At 39.9% G+C, this 24,955-nt stretch overlaps 2 protein-coding genes across 3 annotated transcripts in view; one reads left to right on the top strand and one right to left on the bottom strand.

Annotated features, from left to right (window-relative positions):
* kif26ba (kinesin family member 26Ba) overlaps positions 1 to 15,592 on the bottom strand; it is a 100,127-nt gene extending 84,535 nt beyond the window's left edge. For both annotated transcript variants that reach the window (XM_085452201.1, XM_085452209.1), the window contains exons 1-2: positions 14,888 to 15,592; positions 13,261 to 13,653 (exon numbers count right to left, since the gene is read on the bottom strand). In XM_085452201.1, coding sequence (XP_085308327.1) covers positions 13,261 to 13,653; positions 14,888 to 14,947 — 453 coding nt within the window. In that variant the 5' untranslated portion in view covers positions 14,948 to 15,592. The remainder of the gene's footprint in view (positions 1 to 13,260; positions 13,654 to 14,887) is intronic.
* A 1,880-nt stretch (positions 15,593 to 17,472) lies between these two features.
* On the top strand, positions 17,473 to 24,862 carry LOC146718487 (PWWP domain-containing DNA repair factor 3A). Its single transcript, XM_085452257.1, has 14 exons — positions 17,473 to 17,727; positions 18,395 to 18,574; positions 18,722 to 19,035; positions 19,164 to 19,392; positions 19,563 to 19,706; positions 19,790 to 19,860; positions 20,135 to 20,211; positions 21,122 to 21,182; positions 21,276 to 21,351; positions 21,474 to 21,524; positions 21,652 to 21,887; positions 23,933 to 24,154; positions 24,259 to 24,347; positions 24,429 to 24,862. The coding sequence occupies exons 2-14, from the start codon at positions 18,568 to 18,570 to the stop codon at positions 24,505 to 24,507; spliced, it is 1,656 nt and encodes a 551-aa protein (XP_085308383.1). The 5' UTR covers positions 17,473 to 17,727; positions 18,395 to 18,567; the 3' UTR covers positions 24,508 to 24,862.
* Positions 24,863 to 24,955: the final 93 nt, after the last annotated feature.

Genomic DNA, 24,955 nt, shown 5'->3' with positions numbered 1-24,955 from the left:
TAATTACACTCAGTATTTTATTGAAGTTAAAATGATGTAACAATGGGATTTGAATACCATAATCATAGTTCGGTAGATGTATATTTTCACATTTTAGCTAGTAAAGTTGCCAGTAGAAGAGATATAGCCAAAGTTAACTGCCCCTACTTCAAAAGTTCAGAACTAAAACACACAGACATGCACACAGAAACACCCACACACACACACACACACACACACACACACATACAAACCATCCCTATCACCCACACCTCAGTCTGTCATGAGATTTTCCTAGTGCGAGATGCTGAAGATAGATGTGCTATGTGTGACTGTGTGATAGCCTGTGACTGTTGGTATGGGTGTGTGTTTGCATGAGTGAATGTGTATGCTTCTGTGTGATTTATCAGCTTGTGACAGCAGGTTGGCTAATGTTAGAAGTGTGGTTAGCAGGTCTTCAAATAAACCGTTCAGCGAGCGAGACTTCACAGCGTCAGAGAGAGCTGGCGCTGGCACCTGCTGCTGCTGCATGCTGGAACATTTTCACTTTTCATCTTGGCTCTTGATGATGGAATCGAAAAGTTTTCAACTTAGATATAAACAGTGTCAGAACAGGTACAGCATGTTTTGGTTTTTTTTACACAGACAAACAGACTGATAGAGACAGATGGATACATGCATACATGATAGATGCTATACTTTGCAATATATGCCATTTTTCCACAGATCCATGGTTGCAGTTTGTAAACAACACACAGGTAGAATGTCACATTTTCTTTCAACACTCACACAAATGCCCAATATATAGAATCAGGACAAGACAGACAGAAAGATGGCTGCTTAACTACTCGGTGACAGAGAGGCAGTTGCCATGGTAGCTGTGGGCCCCATGGCAGCAGGTGCTGTTGCCACTTTCACTACCATCCAGCAATGCACACTTGTCCTCAATAACCCGCTCACACATGCCAGTTTGTGTTCATTTGTGTGTGTTTTCATATGAATCTCCGTGTACTTTGGTGTGTGCACGTTAGTATTAGTTTGCATACGTCCAGTTGTGTGCCAGGGTGTGTTTGGGTATGTGCACTCATGCATATGATTTGCCTGTTGTTGCAATTTTGCCAGTGTGCGGAAATGGTGAGTATGTTTGTTCTGAGAGGAATACTGTGGTACTAGAAATGTAAAATTTGGTTCTATTTCTGCTGATTTTTACATTTAAACATATGTTTTCTCATTTTGGCCTTTATTAGAAAATAGATTGTTTTAAATCACAGTGAACAAAAAGATGGAATAAGGGGAAACCCAAATAAAAACACCCAAACTTCAGGAAGCATAACTGAATCTTAATTTGGAATTTTTTTAAACCATTGCTAGTACAAAGTAATGCAAATGCTTTACAAAACAGAGAGAAACAGCCTTGCCAAGTAAAAAAAAGAAATTCCCTAGGGAAAAACTTCCCAAACTTGCTTTTTAAATTAGCCCGTGGCTGCAGTTCAAGAGTCAAAGTGGCATCTGCTGTACTAACACTTTGCACATCCATCTGCTGGATTTTAAAATGTGCATATTTTCCTACTAGTTTCCTATTTAATTCACATTGGCAAACTCAGATTCATCGTGTGCCCTCTTTCGGAGCAGGCAGACCTTTATGCAGCTTCTCTGGCTGCAGGGGATGGAGTCACCACGCAGACACAGTTTGCTGAATGTAGCAGCCTACTGGCAGGGGTAGTTAGTCTAATTAAGTGTGTCCACTCTGGGTCAGTGACAATAATGACAATAATAGCAATATTAGCAAGAGCAGTCTTCAAGAGCAAGAGTGGTTTCTTCCTCGCCTTCCTTTCGTAAATTTAAATATTTGTTTCTCTCATCTTCATTTCTCTAGAGCCTCGTTTTGCAGAAAAAAACAAAGCACATCTGTGAGTGTGTATATGCCAGTGTTTCGGCCACTTTGAACTTAAAAGGACTGTTTTGGGGTTAAGACTCTGATTCAGCTTTAAGGTTACATGTAGGTTTAGGTTGGGGTTAGGGCAAGAGCTGAGGTTTGACCTTTAGTTGTAGCTAAGCTAAGGTTAGGGGATGTTTTCTGTTAAGTGTAGGTGACATCTGGAAAAAAAGAGAGAGAGCTTGTATGTTAGTGTGTCTGTGTTGCTGGTATCTCATCTCTGCAAGGCAACATTTGTAGGCATAATGAGATGGGGGGGGGGGGGGATTCAGAGTACAAGCAAAAGGAGGCATAAGAGAAGGAAACAGCAAGTACAGACAATGGTTGCTGGGTGCTGCGTTGGACCACTTTGTCTCCATACCCTTTATCCCTGCTGGATCTTAATCAGCACATTTATGCTGGTTCCAGCTTTTCCCATAGCAGAGGGGTCTATTTCAAAAGGGCTGGCAATTGTCCTAATGAGATACACATGGTCAGAAATCCTTTTCAAGCCTCCAAGTGTACTCCACCATTATTCACACTCATTTGAATTTAACACACATGAAATACCAACTTTCTAATACCAACTTTTTTAATTAATAGATTTATTTTCCTAGAAGAGACCTTGCCAATACATTTACTGACACCTGCTCATCACTCATTTTTGTTATTTTACATATTTGCATGCATTCAATCTGTTAGCTGAAAGGAGTTCTACAGTCTCCTGACTTACTGGCTTGTCTGCTGACTTAGCCTCTAGGGCCAATGGTCAATATTTTACAGCTTCCTGCTTAAGAAACACACTTTTGTTTTATGACTTCCTGTTTTTCTGCCCATCCTTGTTTATTCATGCAGATAAATGCAATGTACCTGAACACAATCAAAGCCTACTCACGTGATTGATGAACCGAACTTGGATTACAAATGGAAACCAGAAAACGTCCATCATCCAAAGCTGTTATCAGTTTATAGTGATTATTTATGACCCAGCTCTTGAAAAGATTTAGTTGTATTTATGTTACCTCAAGGCACTTTAAACTGTTAGGCAAAGTCCTACAGTAGAAAGAACTATTATGATCAAACAATGCTGTATGAGCATGCACTTGATGAGGGTAGGAAGGAAGAACCAGACTCCAGGAGAAGCAGCTGTCTGCCCTCACCATTTTGGGGGTGAACAGAAAGAGAATATAGAAAACAAGAATATGGGGAGATTTCTTGACCTCTGTGGGCGACTTTTCTTTGGTGTGCCTTTGTCTGTAAATTCTAAACACTGCACAGTCCATGTAGGATATAAGTGCATTAGTTTTTCAGGTCATTTAACATACAGGGAGTGCAGAATTATTAGGCAAGTTGTATTTTTGAGGAATAATTTTATTATTGAACAACAACCATGTTCTCAATGAACCCAAAAAACTCATTAATATCAAAGCTGAATGTTTTTGGAAGTAGTTTTTAGTTTTAGCTATTTTAGGGGGATATCTGTGTGTGCAGGTGACTATTACTGTGCATAATTATTAGGCAACTTAACAAAAAACAAATATATACCCATTTCAATTATTTATTTTTACCAGTGAAACCAATATAACATCTCCACATTCACAAATATACATTTCTGACATTCAAAAACAAAACAAAAACAAATCAGCGACCAATATAGCCACCTTTCTTTGCAAGGACACTCAAAAGCCTGCCATCCATGGATTCTGTCAGTGTTTTGATCTGTTCACCATCAACATTGCGTGCAGCAGCAACCACAGCCTCCCAGACACTGTTCAGAGAGGTGTACTGTTTTCCCTCCTTGTAAATCTCACATTTGATGATGGACCACAGGTTCTCAATGGGGTTCAGATCAGGTGAACAAGGAGGCCATGTCATTAGTTTTTCTTCTTTTATACCCTTTCTTGCCAGCCACGCTGTGGAGTACTTGGACGCGTGTGATGGAGCATTGTCCTGCATGAAAATCATGTTTTTCTTGAAGGATGCAGACTTCTTCCTGTACCACTGCTTGAAGAAGGTGTCTTCCAGAAACTGGCAGTAGGACTGGGAGTTGAGCTTGACTCCATCCTCAACCCGAAAAGGCCCCACAAGCTCATCTTTGATGATACCAGCCCAAACCAGTACTCCACCTCCACCTTGCTGGCGTCTGAGTCGGACTGGAGCTCTCTGCCCTTTACCAATCCAGCCACGGGCCCATCCATCTGGCCCATCAAGACTCACTCTCATTTCATCAGTCCATAAAACCTTAGAAAACCAGTCTTGAGATATTTCTTGGCCCAGTCTTGACGTTTCAGCTTGCGTGTCTTGTTCAGTGGTGGTCGTCTTTCAGCCTTTCTTACCTTGGCCATGTCTCTGAGTATTGCACACCTTGTGCTTTTGGGCACTCCAGTGATGTTGCAGCTCTGAAATATGGCCAAACTGGTGGCAAGTGGCATCTTGGCAGCTGCACGCTTGACTTTTCTCAGTTCATGGGCAGTTATTTGGCGCCTTGGTTTTTCCACACGCTTCTTGCGACCGTGTTGACTATTTTGAATGAAACGCTTGATTGTTCGATGATCACGCTTCAGAAGCTTTGCAATTTTGAGACTGCTGCATCCCTCTGCAAGATATCTCACTATTTTTGACTTTTCTGAGCCTGTCAAGTCCTTCTTTTGACCCATTTTGCCAAAGGAAAGGACGTTGCCTAATAATTATGCACACCTGATATACGGTGTTGATGTCATTAGACCACACCCCTTCTCATTACAGAGATGCACATCACCTAATATGCTTAATTGGTAGTAGGCTTTCGAGCCTATACAGCTTGGAGTAAGACAACATGCATGAAGAGGATGATGTGGACAAAATACTCATTTGCCTAATAATTCCGCACTCCCTGTATAAACAAAATGTATGATAGAAATAAATATCAACCAAATTTTAATCAACCAAAATACTTAAATATTAAAATACATGTCATGTCAGGACAAGTGCTTTCTTAGAAACACAGGAGTGAAGTTACTGAATTGGCATAGAGAGTCTGTCTGTATGTGTATGTCTGCAATGTGCGGGTGGGAGAGTATGGTGGCAAATTGACACAAACCTAGTGAGAACCTCTACAATTCAGCCTGCATCAGCATCTCTCCCTCTCTTCACACACATATCCCTCCATCCACATCATCTTGCTGTTATTGATAAAGTCCCCTCTTTATATGGTAATGTCTTTCACACCTGAAAGGCATCAGGAGGGCATGATCGTTCTCTCTCACACACAAAACTACACACACATATATATATATATATATATATATATATATATATATTAGGGGTGCAACGATATTCGTATCGATATTGAACCGTTCGATACAGTGCTTTCGGTTCGGTACGCATATGTATCGAACAATACAACATTTGTAATTTATTTTATCAACTTTCCTTCTGACGATGCTGTCTGTGTTGAGCGCTCAGTGAATCTGCGTTCGACTACTCCGCCTAGGCTGCACTGTCGAGCGCAGATCCACTGAGCGCTCAACACAGACAGCATAGTCAGAAGGAAGAGCGCAGGGCACCTCCCCCACCCCTCATTCAGATCTGGCGTTTGGAATTATTTTGGTTTTCATGTGACGTATGACCCTGAAGGTAAGCGAGTCATGGACTAAAGTAAAACAGTATGTTGGATGTGCCATGCAATGCTCAATTACATGGGTGGGAACTAGTGTGTTAGCGCAGTTAGCTCGTTAACGTGTTAGCCGTCTAGCCCCATGCACGGGGCGATCGGCGGTAGCTCGTTAACGGAGATTTGCCGTGTTGTGGCGTTAAGGTCATTTCAACGAGATTAACCTGAAAGCACTAGTGGGAACACAACGAATATGACTGCACATTTACGCCGACATCATCCTAGTGCAAAGACAAAAACAATAAGCATGCTACTAACTTTAGCCGAGTCATTTAGACAGCTGTTAGCACATGATTCTCCTTATGCTGCTGATAATATAGCCCAGAAGAAGCGGATAGTATAGCTTTTATTTTGGAAAGAGACATTTCTCTGTAATAAACTCTCTTTTCCAAAGATGAGTGATTCCTCAATCAGATACAGGGCTCGCAAAATCGCTAGCCCGACGTCCGGGGGCTAGCGATTTTTTTCAGACGGGCTACCCTGCCCGTCGGGCTATTGTAGGAAGGAAAAATATATGTCAATGCTTTTGCATTCTTTCAGAAATGTAGCTGGGTAATTATGTCATTGGCATCGGTGAGCCACTGTCAATATGTGACATATTGAAATCGCGTTTGAATTTGCGCTTGTTTTTTGATTTCACTTTGCAATCGTGCAAACTGTGTATAGAGAGCGACAGCACTGATCTGTGAGTGATGATAATTTGTGCACCAATTCCTCTGACATCGTCTTATTAATCGTTAGCTTACTATGCAAACATGACAAGTGAAATCTCCCGCAGCAAGCTTAAACATGTGAGAGGTTGATCGCGCAGAGAATCGCTGAGCTTATGTGAGTCCGTGTGTAAAAGCAGCAGTATATATATTTTAGTTCTGCTGAGCCAAATAAGACAGGTCAGGGTGAAGAAGTGACAGCCAAAGAAAAGCTTACCACAAAACGGAAAAGTTATGACAAATCAGACTATAAGGCAAAAAGAAAGTGCAGCTTTATGGTTTCATGGACAAAAGAATTTCTGTGGCTGCAATATGACGAGCTATATAACCGGGGCTGCACATAAGTGGTCCGCAGGTGCGCATTCGCTGTCAAAATAAAAAACACGCACAAGGGTTAGGGTTAAATTTAAAAACTGTACTTTTGAGTTAAAATATATATTTATAATTTTAATAAATGACAAATTAAAAAGGCATGAACATTTTTTTTGTATCGAAAAAATATCGAACCGTGACACCAAAGTATCGAACCGAACCGAACCGTGAATTTTGTGTATCGTTGCACCCCTAATATATATATATATATATATATATATATATATATATATATATATGCCAAAAACACACACTAAGACGCACTATTATTCATGTGAACTCATATAATTTCACCCTCTCTCCCAACACTTTCTCTCCCATCAATCTCTCTCAAACACACACACACACACACACACACACACACACACACACACACACACAAACAACTACGAGGAACCCATTAACACTGATGGAGATATGTATGCCGCTCACATCTGTCACATGTCGCTGCCGTGGCAACACCAGCTGCCGTGGTTACCGGAGGCCTGCTTCTGTAGTGTTATGGGATTTGGTTATTATAGGATAGCTAGCTACCTGTGTGCAGAAAAATATCCCTTTGAGGACAGATTGCTGAGCAATGATACTCCACCATTTGATCTGATAAGTGGACTAATTACAGACTAATCACTAGTTGTAGGTGACAATTACTTGGTGACTGGGATTAGTTAAGATGATTAGATCCACAAGTGTATCGACATCACTTGTGTTCATGGATTGGAAAGGCGGCAATGGCAGACAAAACAATAAGCTTCAAATCTCCAGGTCACCTGATGGTCAAATAAACCTCTCATCATCTACACGTTTTACACTCCTACTGATACAGCATTAGCATTTCCATCCTTTGTGTCAGATGTGTTCAGATTGCTGAACCTCTGCCCAAAACTGCATCTACAAATTAAGGAACAACTTCAGAATAGTGTTCCTCAACATAAAATGAGGGTTCTAACATACATAATATAATCAACGGATTCGGAGAATCTGAAGAAATCTCTGTGTTCTAAAGAAAAGACTGAAAATAAGTTTTTGATGCTTGTGATCTTTGACCCTTAGGCGGGACTGCATTAAGCATGGGACACTTCCACAAACCACTACCCATAAACACAGTTTACTGTGCCATCCACAAATGCACTTTAAAGCTCTATGATGCAAAGAATCATAGACCTTTCAAATACTGAGGTCAGTGAATGCGTATGTGGTGCTTTGCTGTTAGCTTCTAGCATGCTAACCTATATGTGATCAAGACGCAGAAACACCACCATCTTCATTGGTGCTAAAATTAAAACGGGCTGATCTCATCTGGATTGTTATCATTCCTCTATTCAAATCCTTCAGTTCACACAGTTTGGGAGTGGAGTAGTGCCTATGGAACTGGCAGCTTTCACATCTGGAAAAAGCGCAAAACTGATTTTAGAGAAAACTGATTCTAAAAAGAGAGGGGATCACAAAATTTGCAGACAACTGCATTCTGTCCCAACTTTTGTGGAATTGGGGTTGTATTTTCTGTATTTACTTTTACAATGGTGGCTGCTTATATAAAACAGGAGCAGACTTTCAAATATTGAGGTCAGCAAATGCATATGCGACGCTTTGCTGTTAGCCTCAAACATTATAAGTTAGCTATTGTTAACACGGTGTGAAAGAAATCCATTATTTTTATTCATATGATACAGTGTGTTGAGTCAGGACTGAACCAATGTATGTTCCAAATACTATACCATACAAAATAATGTATAGGATGTATTGGTGTATTTTAAACACCCTTTCAAGCACCATAAAGCTGCTCCTAAAGTGGTCTTTATATCCCCTTACATGACAACCTCACACCTTTTCTGATTTATTTTCTTGTTAATTTTTCAAAGCTTTGACATCTAAATTATATGTAAACACTGAAATGATGGATACATGAATTCTAGGTACCTTCAAATGTGCACAACACGTGCTAGGTTATCAGGTTTTCAAATTTTTTGAAAATCAAATCAAATCAAATCACTTTTATTGTCACATTACATGTGCAGGTACATTGGTACAGCACATGTGAGTGAAATTCTTGTGTGCGAGCTTCACAAGCAACAGAGTTGTGCAAAATACAATAATGTAAACAAGCAAAATACAAGAATGGCTACATCTGAAACTAATAAATATATGTACAATATATAATAGTATATGCATTTCTGGATGTGTATAATAAATATTTTTCTACGTGTGTGTGTGTGTGTGTGTGTACACATATTTTACAAATTAAATAGAGTGCAGTTAGCAGAGAACTGGGATATTTTTAGATAATAACTCCGGGCTTGCACTTTCTGGCTGAGTTATGATAACTTGGGCGTGAACAAGCGAATAGGCTAAGTAAAAAAATAACCACTGCATGTCAGGATCATAGAAAGCTTTACTTTTTCAATCTGACTGCACGCTAACTGCAATGATCCCCGCCTTGGTAGCTGCTGACAGATGTTTAATCTACAACCACATCTAGGCAGACACATCAATGAATCTGTTAATACAAACATTTTAAGTGCATAAGGCATTTATATCTAGAAGAAACTCCAACGGTTAAGTGCACTGTACTTGACATAACATGTTCTAATTGACAAAAAAAAAGTACAGATAAAAGCAATCTTAATAAATCTCATACTGACATCAAGAGGTCCTTGGGGAGGGCATATATATTCACAAACATATCCTTCTTTGGCTCTATTCTTATGTCTCGTGGGAAACTGTATACGTTTCACTTTATAAACATGGATGGTTTTAACTTTCCACTGATCTAAAACAGTCACTTTGCTAGTGACTTAAACATACACACACATAGTGACCCACTTTCCTGAGCTAAACTGGACAAGCAAAAACAGATCACCCTCCATCCATTTATGATTTGGGTGTGTATATAAAGGATGAATACACAAACACAAGTCAGACATGCAGATATACACACCACTGCAATAAGGACAGAGGCCTTAAGTGAGTGCAGCTGTGTAGCCAGATGTGCTTTAGAGTCCTAGTTGAGTCCAGCTTGTTTACATTAACTGATAGCTGCGTACACAGTCTATAAGTGGATGAGCATTCAAACCGTGGTTTGTCTTCAGCAATATATTATCTTGACATTTAAGCACAATGACAAATCATTTTATGGATGCTTGTTTTTATGCGTGTTTGTGAGCAGACTTGCACACACCTACACATTGAACTGCAGACATCCAGACAGGAAAATATTCAAAAGGTAAGCACGGCGAAGGTCATCATTAGCATAGTATTAACGACCCTGTGTGTGAATGTCTGAGCACTTGTATTACTCACACACTACTCACAAATGTGTTTACACAGTCACAGTGTGAGGACTTTTTTTATGTTTTATGGGGATGAAGAGTGAAAAAAAAATCATTAAATTTCAAAGTGAGTAATTTGATTTGAAGGCTACAATAAGGGTAAATCTATGGAAATTGAATGCAATGTATGCAATGGCTAAAGAAATGGTAATACGACTCTTTGTGTGTGTGGGTCAAGCATAACTTGCATAACGTTGTGTAGTCAGATCCATGACACAGACAAAGGCATGTGAACGTGTGTGTGTGTGTGTGTGTGTGTGTGTGTGTGTGTGTGTGTGTGTGTGTGTGTGTGTTAGCTGTTTAATCAGATGGTTGATGTGTGTTTGTGTTTTAGCTGTGCGGTGGGTCACATATGTCACAGTGTCCTGTGGGACTAACACGGGGTCTCACGCTGACAGTGCATCAGGAACCCATACACCCACACAAAATACACAAGCCAAATTGCTGCACTGGCATATTTGGAGAAGGAGAAGGATTATTAGGTCAAACTAATGACTTTAGTTCAGCGTTTCATGATGCAGAACACCTGCGTAGTTTAAACCATTCTTGTAAAACGTGTCTGGGTTTAAAAAAAAAGAAGAAAACCAGTCAGGAAATTCTAGATGGCTAAAATACCTGAACCATTAAATTTTTCAGTAACAGCCCAGAGGGTTTTTTTTTCCATCAATGAAACTAACCTCTGCTCTTGCAGTGGAGTTTCTGCGCAGACAAGAGCAGAAAACACGTGTAATATAGGTAAGACACTTGAATTAGCAACTTCCAATTAAAGTTTCTTTATAACGTGCATAACTTCATCTCATGAGTAAAAACAAGCTGAAAGGAAGAGAGCAGGTTACATTTGTAATTTGATATTTTTCCTGCTGGGCATTCAGCAAGACAGTGCAAATTCTTTCTTTTTTTTGGGTTTAATTAAAAATTATCTTAATACTTTAGCTATCCAGCACTATGGTCAACCTGCTGTCTTTAAATGTGTTTATAATAAACTGATTTGACTTACATGTTGTTTTAAGTTTCTCAGGATTTAACCACTTCTCTACTTACATGAAACGTATTCATTTTACTGATAATAGGTGTTATTAAAAAATTATTATATTGATTTAATGCACTTCATTAGCTGTGGGTATTGTACTGTTGAATCAACACTTTTCAAGAAGTAGTGTCAGGTGTCTGTTTGAACTCGAGGATCGAACACTCTAATACTATAAAAAGAACCAACCCCAAGGAAAAAGAGTCAAAATAACTAATTTATGCAAGAACCGCTGGAGCGACTTGAGTCACTTCACACATGAGAAACTTCTTAAAAATAAAAATGCAAACAACAGATTTAAAAGTACAGAGACACGTGTTTTCTCTTCTTAGTGTGAAACTACTATCACAGTCTTCAAGGTGTTGCATCCACAGTGTAAAATAATGTAATACAACACATTTTTTCCAATGTCAAATTCCACTCCTGTTCATACTTTGAAGGTTAAATCAGTGAAGCAAATTGGGACAAGTCAATAAAATCTATTTTTTATTAACAGACCCTTGAGCCACATGAGATATTTTGAAATTCAATGACCCCAAGATTTCTGCACTAGATTCATTGATACTATTGAGCTCATTTCCACGTCTTCATCAATCCATTTTAATTGCTTATCCAATTCAGGGTCACAGGCAGGCTGGAGACAATTCAGCTGACATTGGGCAAGAGGTGTAGTACACCCAGGACAGGTCACCAGTCTCTCACAGGGAGACAGACCACCATTCACACTCAAATTCATCTCTACTGCCAATTTAGATTCACCAAATAACCTAACATGCATGTCTTTGGACTGTGGGAGGAACTAGATCACCGAGAGGAAATTCACACAGGCAAACTCCACTTAGAAAGTCCCCATCCAAGTAATAAGGTGAACACCCACAATCTTATTGCTAACTATTGCCCACACACTATATGCCATCCTCATTTCCATATCCTCTTCCAGTAAGGTCATACTATTTTATGTCTATATTGAGACAGCTTTTAAATGAAGACATACACACTACCTAAACTAGTTATAATGCTGATTGTTGTGCATGCGTTTTTTCTACGCTGCAATAAAGTTAGCCACAATGGGAACTTTAATCAGCCTGAAATGAACCCAGCCTCACAAATGACGCTTTAATTAGTGGTCTGGCAACTGAGACTCCCAACTAACCCCTGCTGTTCCTAACAATTTCCAACTGTCATACTCTCGAACTAATAAAAATACAGCATTTCCACACCACTTGTTGTCTTACAGTCTTTACAGCAAATTCCACTATGCCACTCTAAGTCTACATCTGACTCAACAGCTTTGCCTTATCAGCCCCGTGGCATATAATTTAAGCCTATTTGTTACCAATTAACTCAATGTCTGATATGAGGCCCATTGTTTTATAACTAAAATTCAGTCAGCTGTAGCAGAAGGACATCAGACCCAAAGGCAAAGAGCAGTCAAAAGTTAAATTCGTCTAGTGATAAGTAATGTCACATTAATTCATAATCAAGTTTTAAAAACAAACAATAATAAGAAAACCTATTCAGTGTAGAAAAGGTAAGAAATGTGAGCTGCATATCTGTATATATGATGCATTTGTACGCCCAGGTGAATGTACACTCTGGGACTCCTGGAAATATCCTGGCTATTGAGAAATGCTGCACTAATGAAAATAAAACTGATTATATAGACTACCCACAGAAACAAATGATACACCTGTCAAAGAAAATGAGAAAAGGCAGGAGTCCAAGTGGATTAATACTAGTCTTTGAGGTTAGTGTCTTACAGTAATCCATCACATTAATTCCCTCAAAAGAAGAAAAGCAATATAGACTAAAGCGAGCTCATTGATTTTGGTAATATGTTCAATCAGGCAAAATGGGAAACTCCAAGACAGAAATCAAAATGATCTCGCCTATGTTTTTCATTTTGTTTTGGCAGTGACAGTATTGGATAAACAGCTTCACATACAATTATGATCCCAAATCCCAAAGGCTCTTTGGTTTCTGCTCCTTTTTCTTTGCAGCTGGTCAAATGGGGGTTGGACAAATTACAGCATCCTTATGATTTATGGCAACAATAATGCTGACGACACACCAACACAGTAAGCAAGAGCATGATTACAAGTCCCCTCTTTCATGAGCAACAAAGTTAATAAGTGCCAGTGACCAAATGCCACAGTTAATGAAGGAGCAAGTTATTTTTGGACGCTATGAAACTGAGCATAACCACTTGTGTGTGACTTCCTACACACTTTTTCAGATACGCTATAAGACAGAAGGACAAACAAAACTAAGAAATTTACCTTGCTGGAATAAGGTCCAGGGATGAGCAGTTTTAGTGCCTGTCGTTTCAGCTCTGTCAGCCTTGCATTGCAGTTCTCACACCATATCCCTCTTTCACTTCCAGGGGAACTTCCACTGCCTGAGGCTGGCGATCCTGTCCCAAAACCTGGTGAGCCACCTAGCGAACCGGGTGATCCTGTCCCAATGCCTGGGGAGATGGTCCCAGGTGACCCAGAGAAGGATCCTGGTGAGGAGATTCCTGAGCCTGGGGATGGTGTTCCCGTGGAGCTGGGCATGGAGCCAGCACCCTCCGGGGCGGGGCGTGTACCGGAGCGGGTGGTCTCATCATAGGCTTTTCGGTACCATGTGTCCGGGAAGAAGGAGGAAGATTTGGTCGGCGATGTGTCAGGGACCTAAGAAAAAATTTTCCGAAGAGAAAAAATTAATGATGGTGTATTTCCAAGATGCAAATTTTTACAGTCACTGCAGGAAAGTCAAAATATGTATATAATATAATCATTGTGTTTATGTGCATTACACCGACAGCACATGGCCAGTATATCAATCTGCACCTGCCTTTGTGTACTAATATAGAGATATGTTTCTGAAATAAAGTTAAAGCAAGTAAACATTTCTTTAATTAAAAATTCAACAACTAATTGTTCAGCTTTAACAAAAAAATGAATACCCAAATCACAGATTCAGCATCCATTGTTATTCCACAATCAACACTAAAAATGTTGATTTCTCTTAAAAGAAAAAAGGCTAAGCAGACACAGAGTGTCCTGTGAATAACCCACACAGGAAATGTGTGATCAGGGATCAAGATTAGACGGAGTCTTACCTAACATTAGGACATTAAATTAGACAGACATTCAGTTAAAAACCTACAAACAGAGAATGACATTAAACATTTCCTGCAATGGAACGACAAGTCATCCTACTGAGTGCTTCCATAAACCACTAAATAGGATTAAGCCAGGATAGACCTGTTATTTTGTTCTACTCAACCACATGGGAACATCAAACAAGCAGCAAAGAGTGGAGAATTTGATCTTTTGCGGCTGGGTAAATCCAGTCAGAGAACAGACCCATTGATGTGGTGGAGGCTGTAAAGGTTGGGCACTCCTGTGATCTTTCTCTCGAGGGCTATAATAAGGCAGCAAAGAGTTGAGGCTGATAAATGGGAACGCTCAATCATCTCCAAATGAAGAGGTGGTTATATTGTGCCAAACGGCGTGTTATAAATTATTGTTAATTAGTCTTTGTAGATGATAGGCAGTGACACAGGTGTGACTATAATAGTCTTCACTGATTTAGCACTTTGGTGCTCAGCAAGTGCTACTTCTGGGGATCATTCAGTGAAAATGCATGCCAGCGTTGTGACACCATAACACCATAAGCACTGATATTTGAAGTGTGATCTTCACAAAGCAATCAGCAGTAGGAACACAAATCTTACAAGAACCTTCAAGTTTCATGTTTATGTCACCCTGAAAACGAAGCAAACGGCAGTCTCCTATAAAAATGGGTGGAGTGTGAGATGAAGTGCATGCAGCAGTGAACGGATGATAAGTTTTAATGTTTACCAGGCTGATTGGGAACAGAGGTGTGTCCACCCCTCGGCTGCTGGAATGAATAACCTACCCCATATTTTCTGCTCCGGCTGCTCACAGACCTCTCCTTAGTCCCCGACAGTGAAGTCATGTTGGAGGTGAGAGGAATGGGGAGGAGGAGAGGAGAGGAGAAAGAACCTCTGCTACAGCTTCACATCCAAAAATAAATAAATTAAAAAATAAAAAATAAAGACCACCGGATCAATTTCAATTAACCGCACGCCCCAGCAGTTTGCTCTTCTCGGGCTGGTGGTAACCTCACGCCACTTCCAGATGCATGATGAACCCAGTTACATCCCCATGCTGCGTCTAAGAGACACACAATAAAAAATCACAGATGGTTTCGGTCTCTTCTTAACAAACCGCACGGTTTGTTGCGTCTAAAATAGCCCTCGAATTACTCCTAAAAGCACACAAGAATCACACAGGTCGGTGAAAAAGACCGCTCCCCTTCAGCAGAGTCTATGAGCTGAATGAAGCTCTCTGTTCAACAGCGCTCTAGAGTGGCACCGCACTCAGCCCAGCCTCTCTCCATCAGCTCTGCGTCTCAGGCTGGCCAGGTAAAGCAAACACCCCCACCCCCCTCAGGGGGTAGCTGAAATTCCGACGCACGGCGCAGGTCTCCTTCTCTAACTAGACCGTGTGAGATTCGGCTGGTTCAGACCACTGCTACAGAAGTCATCTCCTCGTTGTTTGTACTTTGAGTGTTACTATCTGCGCCCTCCTCTTGACTTCCTGCGGCTCCGCCGAAGCCAGCAGTTGACTGAAGAGACAGGAGCAAGAACGCACATCTGGATGAAGGCGGGGCCAATTTATCCCTCATCTGCCTCAGGCCAATGCACGTCCAAAGGTGCCAGTTGAGTGACAGGTGGATTTCTGCCTGATTAAAGTGGAAAGTGGTGGAGTTTAGGAACATAACTTTAAGGTGTTTAAAAAAAATTGTAAGCTTTCAAGTCATTTTGACCAAAGCTATAAAAACTTTGTATTTATGCGAGATTCATTTTTGGACAGTATGGACTGAGAAAAAATATACTTACATATAAATAACAATTAAACCGATTTTCTATGAGGAAAATCCAACGAATGGAGGCATTTCAAAGACTTTACTTATTTATTTGTATTTTATTTTTTTTTAGTTTGGTGTCTTGGAAGTACTTGGATTTTAATTCCTGATTACAGCCCCGAAAACCTCTCAATCAAGCAGGCAGTGGTATCAGATAGAATAAAATGGATGAAGAAAATCATCAAATTACAACGAGACTAAAAAATGTTAAATAACTGTGTACTCAGTGTCAAAGACATCTCTGTAAGCTTAACCACCGGCCTTTGACCTCTGTCAGTCAAACAGAAACAAAAACAAATAAAAAAGTGTCAATTGTGACTTTTCAGCAGGTAAAGCTGTAGGGTGGTGAGCCCCTAATTGAAGAAAATATCTGTAGAAAGCAAAGCTAGGACTGTAGCATTAAGATCCAAGCATGAGCAGCAGCAATACTTCTACGTGATGGAAAGGTTTAGGAAACCCATGTGAACACAGGATGAGTGGTCACACAGTGCCCTCTTTTGTTCCCAGGAGGGCATTGCGGTTGAAACCAGACACCAACAGGTAAGTGAAAGTAGACTGTTGAACAGACCTGTTTCCCATCCTTTCCCACTCTTTTTCCTTTTTAATGACTGCGTAATCAGAGAAGATTTTGCTTTTTTTCTTTCTTGCTTAGTCTTTCACACTTTTTTACCAGAAGAGATTTTGCTGCACTAAAGGTGAGTGTCGATTTTAGAGAAAGAAGTGGTATTGTGAGCGCTCTGCAGTTGGGTAGTGTCGCTTTGACTTACACTTTTAACACAGAAATTTCAAAAAGAAACAAACAAACAAAAAACCTACAGGCATGCTGTTTTTAATTTTGCAAATGGTTAGCACGTCTAACAGGACAAAAGTCCTGGGCTCAAATCCGGGGTTGTGTAGCCTTGCTTTGTATAGTCTGCATGTTCTCCCTGCCCATAATTGTGAAAGTGGACTTGTGTGGTTGTCTCTAGGTTTTCGCTCTGCGAGAATTTGGACAAGCAGGTTGTACTCTGCTACCCCTATGATAAACTAGATAAGCTTCAACGCTGAATTAGAGCACAGCAGTAAATAATAAATAAATAAATAGAATAAAACGAAATAAATACAAATAAAAAAGATTACACGAATAGCAAAACAAGCTTTTTTATGTGTCTCTGTAAAACTCTGTGGATCTGGAAGCAAGTTACAGTAAAAAAAAAAAGTCACATGACTGTCTTTTTTTCTATGTGTGTATATATATAACTTATTGAATTTGGTAGCTTTTTGTGAGATTGGAAGACAATGTCGCTTTAGAGTTAATACAGCAAAAAATGGGGGCAGTTTCAAAAAATTCAAAATTAAACCCGGTATGTTTGGGTGGCATTTTTTTCATATTACATTTTTATTTGAATTATTTAATTCTTGCCTCCTACCCATGCATAAGCCTATTAAAATCTCTTCTAAACAGTATATAGCTGCAAGTTGTGCACACATCCTGTGCTCAACCACAACACTAAATCCGTGAACAGCCAAGCGTGTCCTTCTCGCTTTTTCAGACATAAAATCACGCCCTCCGGTCCAGATGGTGGCGGCAAATCTTTTAGTGTGGTATACAGTCCACGAGAAATAACAAACATTTGTTAACAGGAATTGTCTGCGCGACGCATTGCTTTCACTATTGACTGCAGGTTTTGTTTCGGGGTTAGGAACTCCTTTTTTTCGTGCAACTTTTGGTAACGGTGAATGTTTACATGCAACAACTATGTCAAGGGTTTTAACTGGAGCTAAAAGCTAGCGAGTGGCACAAAAATACCGAGTTTAGGGTTCCTAAGGTAAGTGGCTAGTTGTAGCTCTTGTCATTACTTCGCTTGACTCGGGCAGAGGTGGTCAGTCAGTCGCTATTTTTTATGGGTCTACGTCGTAGTTTGGCGGCAGTTAATTTGTTGCATTGCTTGTTTTAGTTGATCCGTACGTCAACGTTATTGCATTATATAAAGGGCGGAATAGTGACATGGCTTTAGTGTGACAAGTGGCGCATAACTACAATACGGAACTGTGTAAACCCCCGTGAACAACTTTGTGATTTGTTAGAAACTAGGTTTTTATGCCTGTTTACTAGCGAGCAAGTCTTGTTAGCAAGCGATCGCTCTTATCTGGTTGACCTGCAGCACATCTTGGGCGTTGCGCTGTTACTGCACCGTTAAACTTTGTTTTTCAAATGTTTGTTGTGCCGTTTGCACATGTATGGTTTTCTTAAAACCCAAATTCATAAATGGTAGAGTTTCCCGTTAAAAAGGTACTTAGACGCCCAGTTCCAGGACACTGTTGTCTCCGTGACAACAGCTTTTCCGCATATTTGTGAATTCACTACGCATGTCAAGAATAACCTGCGAATATCGCGTTTAGTGCCAAACTCATCCAAGGCGAAAGTACGGCCTACTAAGCATGCCGATTGAGCAACATCGCCTTACTTTACTTTTTTTTTTTTTTTTAAATCAGGCATAAAGCTACTGCGGCTACCGGTTTATCCACCCTGGCGCCTACTACGGACCTTCAACTCCCCCAAATAAAGAAAATGAGCCCCGATTAATGTCAGATCGCTGGTATTCCGGTGTCCCAATGAACTCCAGGGAAAGCTTTCCACAAGGAGGAATACACCAAATATTACAGCAATGAAAGGTAATCAAAACTTTTATGAACGAGAACTCTGAGTTACATTTTAGAAAGTCGTTGAGACAGCCAGATGTTTTTATATGAACACACAAATTTACTCAAAATGACAGTAGAAAAATGACCACGTGATTTTTTTTCTCTCTCCCCCCCTAGGTGCACCTGGAAAAACAAGGAAAAAGGAACCTAAAAAGAAGTCGCCAGAGAAAGACCCCTCAGATGCGGTTTTGTCTCCCAGCACAGATGATTCAAGTGCTGTGCCAGGCAGCGGCAACTGCAGCGACTGCGGCCTTGTCTTTTCAATAGAGGCTAGTACTCCAAAAAATGAAAGGGAGAAAATGAGGTTTGCACAAGAAGCCTGCTTGACCTCCACACCAGTCTACAGCACCACCTATGATGTCCCGTCAACCATTTCAGGCTCCCCTCCTGAAGGGGAGCTACAATACACTGAGTTCATCACTCAGATAAAGGTATGGTATAAAAGTGAAATTTATATATTTTTATAATCCCACATAGCTTCAGTGAATTCAGTTTCCTTTTGTTATGTTCTGTTTTATGTCCTAATTTCCTTCGGGATTAATAAAGTATTCTGATTTAGACAACAGCGGTAGATTCACAGTCAAAACCTCAACGTAAGCGTAAGAGACCGGTTAAACAAAGACAGACAAAGACGCAAACGCAGACCGATGGTAAAACCGATGATCCTCCAGTCAAGTGCCGGCGTGGTAGGAAGCCAAAAAGAGAGACTGGGAATTTAAATAAAGAGAAATCATCCTCCCGCTCCAGGCCAAGATTTGAACTCCAGAAGGCTGAAGCAGAAAGTCAAGGTAGTGTATTATTCAGTACTGTTGTCCCCAAGCACAGCCAGTTCTGTGAAGCCACATTTTTTACATTTGTTTTTTATTTTGCACAGTCTGTCTTGCATGTCATGTGTTTTTAATTGGCATGGAGAGCTGCAGGTGTGCTCTAATTCTGTCTCTTCTTAACTCCACAATAGATGACTCCATGATGTCTTCGGATCTTTCAATAGAACTGAGTCATCATGAAGAACAGCTGTCTACTTTGTCCTACCAGAAGGATGACATAAGTGATGAGGAGGACGAGGAAGAGCTCCCAAGTTTCCTGATGCGGACAGACGAAAGTGAGCGAGACCACAAGGATAACTGGAGTCTGTGACGGTACAGGACACTGAGTTGATTTGTTTATTTTTGTTTTGACTTTCAGAGCCCCCATCCATTACCGAAGGAGCATTTGTGTGGCACAAATATAGAAACTATCCATATTGGCCTGCATTGGTGAGTACATAATGGTGACATGTGATAAAATCACAATTTAGCAGATTCTGGTTAATGTTTTCCTTTTCTTTTATTGAATCAATGCCTTAAATGCTTTTTTGATACGTGCTGTCAGTCAGCCTACTATTGTATATCTTGAATTTACTAGATGATGAATCAAAAAAAGTGTTCACTGTTAAAATGACAATAATTGCCCATGAAAAACATTGACTCACCTTTTGTTTTGTTTTTTATTTGTTGTTTTGTTTTTTATTTGTTGTTTTGTTTGCTGTAGGTAAAAAGTGTGAACAGAAAGCACAGAAAAGCCAGTATCATCTTCATTGATGACTCAATCATTGAGAAAAAGAAAGGGTAGGATGTTTTCTCTTTTTGCTTTGTTGTTTCTTGCTTGTCTTTAGGTGATACATACACTCACCAGCCACTTTACAAAGTACACCTTGGTTGGACATGTAGGTCCACAATGTGGATCTCCCTTTACACCATACTCCAAAGGTCATTTGAGAACCGTGAACCCACTGTCATGTTCAAGAAAGTACTTTGAGATTATTTGAGCTTTGCGAAATGGTGCTTTATCTTTCTGGAAGGGATAAAGGGTGATGGACATGGTCAGTAACAATGCTCAAGTAGGCTGGGGCATTTAAACAATGCTAAAGTGGTACTAAGGGTCCTAAAATGTGGCATGAAAATATCAATCCTCACTATTGCATCACCACTAGCAGCCTGAGCCATTGAGACAAGGCAGGATAGATCCATGCTTTCATGTCGTTTATGCCAAATTCTGATTCTACTATCTGAATAATGGTCAACAGACCAGGCACCATTTTTCCCATCTTCTATTTCTCCAGTTGGAAATGTACAATTTTTGGTGAGCCGTTGTGATTTGTAGCCTAGGTTTCCTGTTCTTAGCTGATAGTAGTGGCACCCACTGCTGCCTAGTAAATCCTAGCAATCATTGTGTGGGAAAGTCCAGTTTATAAAATATTCATGGCAGTCCAACTGGCAGCAACATCCATTTAAAGACATTTAAATCACCTTTGTTCCCCATTCTAATGCTCAGTCTGAATTTCAGCAGGTTGTCTTGGTCATGTCTACATGCCTAAATGCATCGGGTTATTGCCATGTGATTAGCTAATTAGATATTTGCATTAAGAATTTGAACTGTATCCAATGAAGTGGCTGATTAGTGTATGCACATTACTTAGTGTTGTTACATTTATGTTATTTAAATAAACGTTTCAGTTGGGTGTTTGTGTTTCTAAAGGTTTGCTGTGGCTCTAAAATGCTTGAAACCTTTTGACTGTGAAGAAGCTAATGAACTCATGGTAAGAACTGCTCACAGAGTATGTTCGGATTTCTGAAAATGTTCACTTGACACAACGGTAAACTGTTTTTGCTTTTTTGTTGGTTTTAAACAGTGTAAAGCCAAAGAAAGCTATGATGCTGCAATATCATGGTCCCTGGATCTCATAACCGACTACAGATTTCGGATTGGTGAGTTGCTTATGTAATGCCTCAGCAAGCAGAAACACTGTTGTGTGTGATATGTTGTTTAAACAATATTGGGATGATATCACTGAATTAGCTGCAGTACTAATCATGTTTTATCTTTGTAGCATGTGGCTCATTTTCTGGCTCCTTCATACAGTACTTTGATCACGATATGAGTAAGTTTCATCCTTGACCTGGAATCAGAAATTTCAACGAGGCTAGCACAGAATTAAAAAGTTGAATACACCTACAGATTCGCTAGGCCCCGATGTTGCTCTTGACTGCTGGTCTGAATTGGTTTAGGTTATCCTGTGAGGAGGAGGTATCCAAAGGCAGCTTCAGAGAGACTAACCATCATCAGTGATTCAACAATGGAGGAGCCATGTGATGTTAAGGAGGACAGCTTTAGTGAACAGCAGAAGGAAATAAGGTGTTCAAAGAGGTTGCTGCCAGATCGGACCCATGCTGCCCACAACCGCGCAAATGAGAAGCTCGTACATTTCATTGTCAAGCAACACATGGTCGACGCACACCTCCTGGTATGAATGACTCTGTTGCTTTTCTGCTGGTGTAATTCTTGTTCCATATCATTTAATCCAATATAGGTATACCAAGAAACTGTTCAGTGTGCATAGCAGTGACTTGGCCGATAGAGTTTTAGGGGGTGATTGTTTGTGTTCCTCAAAAAGCTACAGTTCTGGTGTCACTTCACTAAAATTATGTAAATGTTGCAGCAGTGCTGAGTAATGAGTGCTGCTTTGATCTTTTAGGACAGCCCAAACTGAAACAGAAGCAGAAAGCAGAGTTTTTTACCAGCTCAAAATAATTTAATATTCTGAGTAATTTGGACTATTTGTTTTCCTTTATGCCACCAAAGTTTTATGAGATGAAAACTCATATTTGGTTTCTGTGGCTCAACTTAGGCTTGAAACTTTCCTGCTCAAATTATGTAACTTTTCAGCTTTTGAGTTATTGACTGCAACAGTGCCGGATCTAGTGCACCGCTAACCTGACCCCACTGTGGGCTGCCCATTGTGGGCTGTGTGGGTACGCCAGTACTGGGGGTAGTGGGTTTGCCCATTTAAAAAGCCCATAAAGGGGCCCCCAAAAGGTAAAACTGCTGCCAGCCCTGTGTGGGAACACCCAACTGTGAGACCCACGTGAGAAATGTGTGGGTTTGCCCCAACCCACACAGCTTCACAGTTCACCCACTGCACAAGCACGTTTGTAGGCCACGGTTTTCATCTGTTTTTACAATACAGAATCACAATACATATAAAGACTGGGTGAGGTTGAAACACCAATCAACAACAAGGGCTTTGAAGTGCTGCAAGAGAAGAGCCCTGTTCTGCCCTACTAATGAAGTTACAATAGATCCAAACAAAAGCCTTTCAACTGTAATTCTTCGTGGAAACCAAATATGCCTTGACTTTGACTTCCTCTTTTAGCTGGCGTTACCATCTTGGAAGTTTAGAAAAAACACATGATGACCAGCTGACTTAAAACATGTAGCCACTGGTGACCTTTCATCTGAATTCCTTTAGTTGCTTTTATGTGCAGAGATCCTTTTTTTGTGTCTGTTTGTTTGTTTTTGTTTTAATAAATCTTGATTAGTTTTCACAGCATATACCAGCCCAAATGTGGATTTCAACAACTAAATCATAAACAACAATTTGTTTTTTGTTTTGTTTTTTATTTTAAACTTATTTCCAGTGTGTGGAAACAAATGCACGTCTCCTTTGGCCATAGCATCACATTTGCCACAGTTACATAGGTCTGGAAATTAAAGATAGTCAAAGACTAGACATTTAAATTCAACTTGCCATCATTTATGTTCTTCTTAGTTCCTTGTTATAGTAATGGAAAGAAGGATCGGGATAGATTTTTATTAACACTTTTTTTTAAAATTTCATTTATATAGTACAATACTATGGTTATCATCAACAAATGCATATTATTTTTCTGTTATAAAGGTTAATGTTTTACCTTGATTGATGACATACCACTCATGATTATATGCTATTATTTGCTGATGCTGATAACTGTTTATAGCTGAAATGCCCTAGTTTGCCGTTAGGTAAACGCAAAGAGGTACTTATAAGTGAGTACCAATATTTTGTTTGTCCTAACTATTTATCAAGACCAGGTGTCCTATGCTCTTATACGTTTCTGAATTGCGCGCTCTGTTAGTATGACACCAGAGCAAAGTCAAAAGCCGTCTCTGTTAAGACGTGGAGATTTATTTGAATAAAGTACGGGTGGTAGAGGCCACAACGAATGTAAGCTGACCTCGATTTTAGTATACCGTACTTACAAATTTAAGTTCACCCCAGTAATGTCCAATACTTTCAGGAGCTCAACCAGTTATGCAAAGAGTGTGCCAGAGCATGCAAAAATTAAACAAACATATGGATGAATATTGAAAGTATTTGCATATGAATGCTATTTAAAAAAAAATAAATAAATTTCAGTTGCAGTTCTTTTTAAAATCTGACATCTGAGCTGCGCCACACTAAGATGTGATGGCATAAGAAACTATAATTGATTGAATAAATCTCTTCCAATTGTATCACACTTCCTACAGGCTGTGATCCATGGACAGGAGAAGTCCAGGTGGCTTCGCTCCTTCTTAAGTGACAATCGTAGACGAGTGGTGAACATATACCTTGAAGATGACCATCAGCTCGACCAAGTCTACTGCTACCTAAATGAGCTCTATACAGCAGCTGTGGCCAACGCCCCCTGCGTAGCTGATGTGAAATCCATGGATCGTGTCCCTTTTGTCCTGGATGTGCTTCTTCCTGAGGTGAGCTAAAGCCTGCATGAGTGCTCACAGGTTTTGTTTGCAATGTTTCCTGATATGCAGTTCAGTTTCTGTAGTCCAGGTGTTATGAGTTTGTTTCTGTGCAGGCCATTATTTATGCCATTGCTGGAGTGGACAACATTTCAGTAAAAACAGCAGAAGAAAAATACCTCAGGGGGCGGCGTATAAGTAACAGGTAAGACTTTCATATGTTAAATTTTTAAAAAGAATGACTTCATTGATAAATACTAATTATTTTTTGTTGTTGTTGTTTCAGAGAAAGGCAGCAGTTTGATTTAAAGATTGAGCAGCAAATGAGGAAGAAATCGCATCCAAACACTTCCATTATTCTCTGACTGTCGGTCTGAGTGTCAAGATTTGTGACATTTTGAGTGTTTTAAGTTTTGTTTATAAGTAATGCAGCCATAACCGGTGTGCCTTGCAATCAATCACTGCACTGTTTTGTTTTTGTTTGTTTGTTTTTTTTGTTTGTTTTTGTATACTTGTAAAAAGTGAATATCAAGCATATAATAAAACCTAAAAACAGGCCATGAAATGTAATCATGAAAGGCAGTTTCATCACCTAACTTTATTCCGTAAGTGGAAATGTACACATGGCCAAATCGCTTCTCAAGCAGCTCAAGTATTAATGATCTGTCTGCATGTGCTTTTATCAGAGTTTTACATGAAATAAAAAGTGTTATAAAACTTTTTGTTGAACTGTGAAGGTTCTCATAAACACTAAAGGGACAGTCACACAGAGACCATAGAAAGGCAAAAAACCCTCTGCAATGGTGAAGAAAG

The sequence above is a fragment of the Copadichromis virginalis genome, linkage group LG1 (assembly GCF_057382275.1).
Source record: "Copadichromis virginalis isolate Kocher_CV1m ecotype Utaka linkage group LG1, C_Virginalis_male_GT1.1, whole genome shotgun sequence".
NCBI lineage: Eukaryota > Metazoa > Chordata > Actinopteri > Cichliformes > Cichlidae > Copadichromis > Copadichromis virginalis.
This window is presented reverse-complemented; position numbering and strand designations above follow the sequence as displayed.

What these genes read in the sequence shown, in the direction of transcription:
- LOC146718487 (XM_085452257.1), top strand. An exon ending in ATCCATATTGGCCTGCATTG is followed by an intron (nt 19,861 to 20,134) that starts GTGAGTACATAA and finishes TGTTTGCTGTAG; the next exon opens with GTAAAAAGTGTGAACAGAAA. An exon ending in ATCATTGAGAAAAAGAAAGG is followed by an intron (nt 20,212 to 21,121) that starts GTAGGATGTTTT and finishes GTGTTTCTAAAG; the next exon opens with GTTTGCTGTGGCTCTAAAAT.